The sequence below is a fragment of the Rhagoletis pomonella genome, unplaced genomic scaffold (genome assembly GCF_013731165.1).
Source record: "Rhagoletis pomonella isolate Grant_MI unplaced genomic scaffold, Rhpom_1.0 Rhpom_scaffold_00003, whole genome shotgun sequence".
Classification (NCBI taxonomy): Eukaryota; Metazoa; Arthropoda; class Insecta; order Diptera; family Tephritidae; genus Rhagoletis; species Rhagoletis pomonella.
Window position 1 is genome coordinate 91,220,766 of NW_023458557.1, and position 8,833 is coordinate 91,229,598.

The 8,833-nt window shown below is 40.1% G+C and overlaps 1 protein-coding gene across 2 annotated transcripts in view; it reads left to right on the forward strand.

The window, feature by feature from the left end:
• Positions 1 to 5,091, forward strand: part of LOC118735769 (long-chain fatty acid transport protein 4) — a 62,572-nt gene extending 57,481 nt beyond the window's left edge. For both annotated transcript variants that reach the window (XM_036465719.1, XM_036465718.1), the window contains 3 exons: positions 2,660 to 3,286; positions 3,364 to 3,565; positions 3,639 to 5,091. In XM_036465719.1, coding sequence (XP_036321612.1) covers positions 2,742 to 3,286; positions 3,364 to 3,565; positions 3,639 to 4,580 — 1,689 coding nt within the window. In that variant the 5' untranslated portion in view covers positions 2,660 to 2,741 and the 3' untranslated portion in view covers positions 4,581 to 5,091. The remainder of the gene's footprint in view (positions 1 to 2,659; positions 3,287 to 3,363; positions 3,566 to 3,638) is intronic.
• The last annotated feature ends 3,742 nt before the right edge of the window (positions 5,092 to 8,833 follow it).

Sequence of the window (8,833 nt, forward strand, 5' to 3'; positions counted from 1 at the left end):
ATTTTTTTTGAAATAAACCTTTCTTAACCCTTTCTAGTTTGACTCTCATATTAAAACATTCCATTTACCTTGTTTATTAATTTGGTTTTGAATTTATAACCACGTGGCAACCTTTTTCAAGAATCTTTCCGAAATAAACTTTCCTTAAACCTCCTGCGCTTGATAACCATATTAAATACTTTATTAAACTTGTTAATTAAAGTAAAAGCTGATTTTGAATTTCTAAACAGGTGGCAAGCCTCTATAAAAATATTTTAGAAATATCAAAATAATTCATTTAACTTGTTAATTAATTTGATCAAGAATTTTCAAAAAGGCGGCAATCTACTATCATAAAAAAGGTTTTCGTAATGAAGATTTCTTAGACCTCTCGTTGATTTGATTCACATATAAAAAATTTTATTAAGCTTGTTGATTAAATTGATAAAATCATTTTTGAAATAAAGCTTTCTTAGACGTCTCTCGTTTGTAACGCAGATTAAAATATTTTAATTAACTAGTTTATTAGATTGATCTCCACATTTTGAACAGGTGTCAACTCTCTCCAATGTTATTCGAAATAGACCGTTTTAGAATTCTTTTCGTTTGACAACCGCAATGTAAAATTTTATTAATCTATTAATTAATTGATTTTAACTATTGAAAAAAGTGGCAACTCTTAAAAAAAAACACTTCCTGAATGTCAGTCCAAGTTTATAATATTAATAACAGTTAAGTCTCGAGCGTTTGCTAGACATGCACATTCGTTCAAAATTAGGCAACGGAGTATTGTCTACTGAACAGCATGCTTAACAAAAAGGGCGCTCTACAGAATCTGCGCTCCATGAGGTAGTGGAGTTTTCGCTAGAAAATAAACAATAAACGTGGAAAATGCGTCACCGAGTGCTCTGAGGTTGAGGGAACTTAGACTGTGGAAAGAACGTATGTACGTACGGGCATGGACGTATCTTGATCTCTTTCATAAGGCTTTCGCACGAGGCGATTTTTCAGGCAACTTTTGCGTTGATATCACGCAGGGTTGCACGAAAAAAAAATTGAATGGCTAAAAATATCAAAATATAAAAAAATATAAAAATATTCGCCATAAAAAGGCGTTTGCATTGTTCAACTTTGCATTCTAATTTTGGTTGAACGGCCTTTCAACTAATCGCTTTCAACGAAGTTGGTCGCCAGCCAACATTTAGCCATTCAACTTTTTTTTTCTTGCAACCCTGCGTGAGTTGAAAGCAAAAGTTGAACGCAAAATCGCCTCGTGCGGGCACCTTTTCAACGACCGCGAAAAATCTGACTGCCTAGTGAAAAATCTGACTGCTTACTGAACGCTTTGAAGTATCCATTTTGACGGACGTCTAAAAATTTATTGTGGCATAGAGGCCGGAATTTTTTCAACTGACATCCAAATCGAAAAATCTATTCGGCTACCAAATGCTACCAATGTTTTTCAGCCAGGCGTGCAAATAATTTTATTCTCAAAGCTATCCGGGACCAGCATTGCTATTTTCTCGTATAGTCAGGCAGCAATCAAGGCACCTGGCTCGGTAAGCATCACTTCCAGCATAATAAAACAGTGCAGAGAAAACGTAATGGCCTTAGCTGATAGGTATGTCGTTGCACTGGGTGGCCGGGCACAGCAGAATTCATGGCAATGAGATGGCTGACGTCCTGACCCACCGGCTGCGCTAAGCGCGCTGCATTTCTCCTAAATCTCAATGGGAAAGATTTATCTCGACTAACTGCCGTTTACACAGGGCACTGGGCAGTTGGAATCCATGCTGCAAGACTAAAACTGGAACACAACACCTCTTTTCCTATCTGTATTTCACCAGATGCAGAAGAAACGGTGTACGACTCGACACTATCCGCATTGTCGACTGTCGTGCTAAAATAAATAAACGACGAAAATCGTCGAAAAGTATGCAGTGCTGCCAAGTTTTTTCCGTTTTAATACACTAGTCGAGTGGACATTTGCGGCAATGACGAGATATTTTCGATATGATTCGACTCTCAAAAACGACTTACATTCGACACGGCACTCGCAGTGAGGCTGAATATTAACCCACTACAACTACTTAAGCTTTTGAACTCCACAAGCTGGATTTGAAGAAATATCCGATCTCTGCTGGTTTCTTTCCGTCTTTTTTCAGGCTAAATTTCGAGTGGTGGTTTTAAAACGACATGCATAAGTGCTAATTTAAGTTGCTAAACTCGCCATTTGAACCCACCCAATTAATTAATAATGAGTTAAGTTATTTCAGTATTTCTATTCATTTACATTCACCAGAAATCGACTGGGTCAATAAGGTTCAAAGTGCAATTATTAATTTATAACTATAGACAAAAGTGTCCAACAATTAAGCAAACACTTTAGTCGAACTAATCCGTACCAACATTTGAACAAAAAATATAATCTATAGTACATACATACATACATAGAAAATCTGTTATAGAAATGTTTGTGTTTAAATCGACGGCTATAATCGATCAATACAATGAACGATGAGCTAATGTGGAATTGATTATATTAGTGTTATCAGGAAAGATTACAAGTACTTAAATATAATGATACGTCAATAAGACAAAAATTATTCGCACTATAACGGCTAAACTATTTAAGATTTTATCGCACTTTAGCTCATTTATTTAATTTCCCCTTTTTCAGCGCACTCTGGGCCTACCTCAAGCTCTTGCGCCTCACCAAAAGATATGAGCGTGAGAATCTTACCATTGCGGACATCTTTCAAATGCAAGTTAAACAGAATCCAAATAAAAATGCGATAATCAGCGATACGCAGAGGTGGACCTTTCGCCAGTTGGAAGAATTTTCAAATCGCATAGCAAACTTCTTTCATGCACAAGGCTATCGAAAGGGCGATGTCGTTGGCTTATTGCTTGAGAATCGTGCCGAATTTGTAGGCATTTGGTTGGGACTCTCCAAAATTGGGGTAATCACGCCACTGATTAATACCAATCAGCGTGGACCATCGCTGTTGCACAGCATCAGTGTGGCGCATTGTAAATCATTGATTTTCGGTGAGAGCTTCAGCACAGCTGTTGAGGAAGTGCGCAATGATATACCACCGGCACATGTAGCGCTATACCAATTCAACGATGAAGCGAATAAGAACGTGATCGAATCGGCGAAGGATATGACTACCCTGCTGGAAACTGTGGAAAAGCGTCATGTAGCTGCGCAAGCGGAGCGTGCTAACCATCATGACCGTCTTGTCTACATCTACACTTCGGGCACCACAGGTCTGCCCAAGGCGGCGGTGATCTCACATGCGCGGTAGGCTTTATATTAGTGTCCATCTTGTGTTATTTACTCTCTGTTAATATGCGCATATGATTTTCAAAACGTTCTAGCTATCTCTTCATCGCGGCTGGCATCAACTATACAATGGGTTTCCGTCAGGAAGACGTTTTCTACACGCCACTTCCTCTGTACCACACCGCCGGCGGCATTATGAGTATGGGTCAGGCGATTTTGTTTGGCTCCACCGTTGCTATACGCAAGAAGTTCTCCGCCTCTGGCTATTTTACTGATTGCGTCAAGTTTGAGGCTACCGTAAGTTTTACATATCATCTATGTCACCCATTTTTTGCACGCTACACCTTTTCTACCCTTCTAATCGTTACAGGTCGGTCAGTATATCGGTGAGATGGCGCGCTACATACTTGCTACCCCTCCGTCGGCAAACGATCGCACACATCATGTGCGTCTCATTTTCGGCAATGGTTTACGTCCACAAATTTGGCCACAGTTTGTCGAACGCTTCAATATTTCCAAAGTGGGTGAATTTTATGGCGCCACTGAGGGTAATGCAAACATAATGAATAACGACAGCACTATTGGTGCCATCGGTTTCGTCTCACGCATCCTGCCGCAAGTTTATCCGATCTCGATTCTACGCGCCAATCCCGACACCGGTGAACCGATACGCGGTGCTGATGGGCTCTGCCAGCTGTGCGAACCCAACGAGCCTGGCGTGTTTATCGGCAAAATTGTTAAAGGAAATTCAGCGCGCGAATTCCTTGGCTATGTAGATGAGAAAGCATCGGCGAAGAAAATTGTTTGTGATGTATTCCGCAAAGGCGATATGGCTTTCTTATCGGGTGATCTGTTGGTTGCCGATGAGCGCGGTTATTTGTTCTTTAAGGATCGTACAGGTGACACATTCCGTTGGAAGGGGGAGAACGTATCGACCAGCGAGGTGGAGGCGCAAGTCAGCAACGTCGCAGGCTATAAGGACACAGTTGTTTATGGTGTGGCCATACCACACACAGAAGGGCGTGCAGGCATGGCTGCCATTTTCGATCCGAATCATGAGGTGGACTTGGAATTGTTCGCTGACAAGCTGGCAAAGGTGTTGCCTGCCTATGCGCGTCCACAATTCTTGCGGTTTCTAACCAAAATCGATATGACTGGCACGTTTAAGTTGCGTAAAGTGGATTTGCAGAAAGAGGGCTTCGATCCAACTAAGATTAAGGATACGCTTTACTATCAGACGCCGAAAGGACGTTACGAACTGCTCACACCTGAAATATATGAGAAAATCAACCGTCATGAGTTGCGTTTTTAAGCTTATGGGCTGATAGGGATCGAGGTGCGCGCGTGCATATTCTTGCGTTGGGATATTGTGTTTGCCTGTTTTTAGAGTTTAAGTATTTTTCCATTAAAAAAAGAAAAACAAAACGTTGTTACGGTAGTTTAGTACACGCTTTGCTCTGACAAAGCTTGCCAACTAAAGATAAATTTTATATCTTTAAACATAATTTTTTAGTATGTGTGTAGAAATTGTTATCTTGCTCTTAGAATTAGTTGGTCAAATAATTTCGTTATAGTTAAACTTTTTGTATATAAATAAAAATTGTTAAGCGAATTTCGAAAACTCTCTTTGGATTGAATAACTTTGTGTAATACTAAATATAATATGACTTAAGTTATGAGAGGCTTAGGTACTTCGATCTAACTGAATTCATTTAAACCATAAGGCGGTTGAGGTTTACGTACCTAATACTGTTAAAGACTATACTTACATACGTATTTTTTATGCATAAATCCGATGCGAAAAATAAAATGAGATTTAATTTTAAAAAGCGCTTTTTTAATTATTTAATGGAATCCACTTTTGGGTACGAAACCTCTGGCGTTTTCTTTTCTAATAAAAATATGTTACCTTCTCATTGCCCTCTCCTGATTATTTTTGCGGAGAGAGCACTGAAAAGGCAACATTTTTCGATACAAAAGAAAACGATAGTAGTCAATGGATAAATTCTTCAACGATCTGACAGCCATCAAGAAAGTGAAAATGCATTTACATGTCATTTAAAGTACAAAACCGCGTATCAAGAAAATGCAAAATCTCGTATGTGAGGTTGGCAAGATTTTGTAGGTGAGAGTAAAGCTAGTCCTATTTGAAAACGGTTCTCTCTTTTATCCCTAATTATCTCTTCTTATTATGTCTAAGAATCGATATTTTAGTATAAATGGAAACGAGCGTGATGCTAGGAGCTTCCGGTGAGCAAATATATTTTTTGGCACAAATGTCAGTTACGAACGCGGTTTTGTTCTCTAAACGACGATATTTGTGTATGTATATGTAAGCTTCTTGTTGAACATCCAGCCAGCAAAGACACGTAAATTTTGCCGACAGTGCAGTTTCGTTCAATTTTCCGTATCCGAAAACGCATAGAAAAAACTCCTACAGTTATCATTAATTTTCGTCTCCGGAAAAAGTTCGAAACGTTCGAAAAAGATGATGTCATTTGAAAGCAATATTTGTATTTTATTTGATCAAGCTAAACATTTGAAAGCATGTATACGTAGTCGGCAGTGGCTGAGCGTGCAGAGGAGTGTGCCGCTATTTGTTAGCTTCCAGAAGGTGCCGGGTTTGAATTCGGTCAGGCGCTTCCTAATTTTATTTTATTTCTTTTGAACCATGAAAAAGTATCTGTGAAGTGCAGATGGAAAACTTTTTGAACGAAAAATTCAATCAGACAAATTTCAAAAAAAAAACAGCCGAAAACGTATTCGTTTCACAAACAATTTTCAGTAGTTTTCTATACATACGTTTCTGCCGCACACTTTAGTGGGAAAACGGATCGTCAAAGTATCCGAAAATGGAATCATTAAACGGAAAAAATCCGCACTTCATCCACTTTTTTGTCCTTTTTCGGATCGGGTTTCGGATTTTTTGCCGGCTGGGATACTTCCGTCGTTAGTACGGCTGTACCTGGTTTAGTAAAACCTTAATATATTTCGTAGTCTTCGATTACACTGTACCACACAAAAAAAATCATAAGGTTCCGGCAATGGATTCTGGTAGAGGGGACAAAAAACAATATACGTTTTGAAAGTTTACTTCTGAGTTTTATTTTGGTGGTCAAAATTTCGTCCTCTGCATATGTTTATGTAGAAAACCATGTGATTACGACGAAGAACATTTTTGTGTAAAATTTTAACAACTCAATAGATGGTCCTTTATTATCTCTTTTGTGAGAATGAGCAAAAAAAAACACATAAAGCAGGAATATAACGGGTTAAAATGTTTTTCAAAAATTCTACTAAAAGTCTCTGAACACACCAAAGCTCAAAAGTCATCTTAAATGCCAACAACAAGTTTAAACCTCAAAAGTGTTCTTTGGGTTTAATTCTGTAATTATTCCGAATTGGTTTTAAAATGTCCCACTAAACGGAATTTTAGAGCGTTAGTGCATATCGATTTTTTTTTTTGGTTACATTTTCTTATAAGTCTCTGGACAAAAAAAAAATTATTTAGTAAAATTTTCTAAAAAATTTACAAAAAGGCTCGCCTATTGAGGAGTTAGAAAATTTAAAATGTGCCACGGAAATGTTCTTCGTCGTTTACATAAAACTACTGAACGCATCGTATGTCGAAAATGATATCACGCCGATTCTGCCGAATAAAACTCACACGTAAACTTTCAAAACGCCGATAAACTTGTCACTTGTACCAAAATCCATTGTCGAAACCTTTTCATTTTGTTGTTGTTGTTGTTGTTCTTTTCTGTAAAACGGACAAAAAACGTGCACCTATTGAAGAGTTAGAGGATTAAATGTTTCCGCTCAGTGGCTCCTAACCTCCACCGCTCCAGAACGGTCTATTGTTATTTCTACTGTCAGCTAGGCTGCTAATAGAACTCTAAAATACAACGGAACAACGTCCAAAGTTGCCACAGAATGCGGAAGCATTCCCAACCTGCTGGAATAAAAATCCTCTTTCAATGTTGTACAACCAACCAACAATCCTTAGCTCTCAGTCGGGGTAATCACCGGACACTGCCTGATGGGCCAACGATTTTTACTGCAGTTGCAAACACAAGGAAAAGGTGGAAAGCATCGAATATTATCCCTACCACTGTCCCGCCCAAGCCAAAACGTGTCAACGCTTATTAAACAAGTACTCTGTAGATTGCCTATCCGAGCTAAACCCAGCTAACATTTTCAATTTTCTATGCTATATAAAAGGCACTCGGTTCAATTATTAAGAGAGAGAAGGAAACAAGTGGCGTCCGCCACTGAGATCACAAGGGGCTTTTCCAGCCTACACCTGCCTCCGTGCTCTGCGCGGCAAAGCGGCGAGCGGCTGAGCGGTTAGCGGCTTAAAATTAAAACATGAAATACTATTAAAGTGGCCACGCAATGAGCGGCATTTCTGAGCGGCGCCATACAGAAATAGCGCTCATTGCGTGGCCTCGGCCTAACCTAATCTAATCTAGATGAGGCCCAACCGCTTGCGATTCCTGGCTGGGGGGTATTTTCAAAGCATTTCTTATCCTCAACCATGCATGGACAAACGCTTCCTAAAGATTTAAGGCCTGTAAATCTAGGCCTACCTGACACGTACATTCGTTCCAAATAAGGCAAAGGAGGAAATGGTCTACTGCGCTGCAAGCTTACCTTAATGAGCGTTTTACAGAATGTGCACTCTGTCAGGTTGTATTGAAGGTAGCATCCTCGCTGCAAAGCAAACAATTTTACGTTCAATTCTGACGTAAAATATGATGACAAGAGGCAGGCAGATCTCCCAGTTAGATGACCAGTCATATGACCAGCAGATGTCTTGTAGGGTTTGAATACACACGTTGGTAGAAATTCGGATTCAGTGATGGCATTGTCGTAGATTTCACGAAAAATCGGACTACGATGGATTCTGTGATAGCCCCCAAATATCTTTCTTTAGAAAGTCAGAAGTTCAGTCGGTGTAAACTGCTCTGGTCCATCAACAGGGCGATGGATGACGACCAAGAAAAACAAGCGCGATAGCTGGACAATCTGAAAATCTCTATCCGGCAGAGGCTGCGGTTTTCGCAGACCCCGCACGCAATGGAGCCGATCAGGTCAAATAAGAGTGGGAAAGACTCCCACCAACGAATGTAGGGAACAAAGACCTCCAAAAGGTAATTAAAGTGAGAAGAGCACGACAGGTGGCAGCACCCAGTAGATTCTCGCGCCTATGAGGTAAATAAAGACCGTGGGGTAACCGAGGAAAATAAGACTCAGCACACCTGCTAAAAGCATACGATAGAAACGAAAACAATGGGCTTGAGTGAAGCAAACCCTCGCCAACACGCGCTGGCATGAAACGAAGCAGGAAGCTTCTCGAAAGGCAATCATAAAGCTGGATCTCAGCGGAACCGACCTTCCTACCATCGAAAGATTAGCTACAGCATCCTCGAGGTCATACAAACTGAGACAGAAGCTCACCATTCCCGGCGTCACGACATCGCGCCAAAAAGGCTTGCGGGCAAAATGACCTCCTCACTCCATCGACAGCAGAGGAATCACGCCACTTCGCGCACAACACCTGAG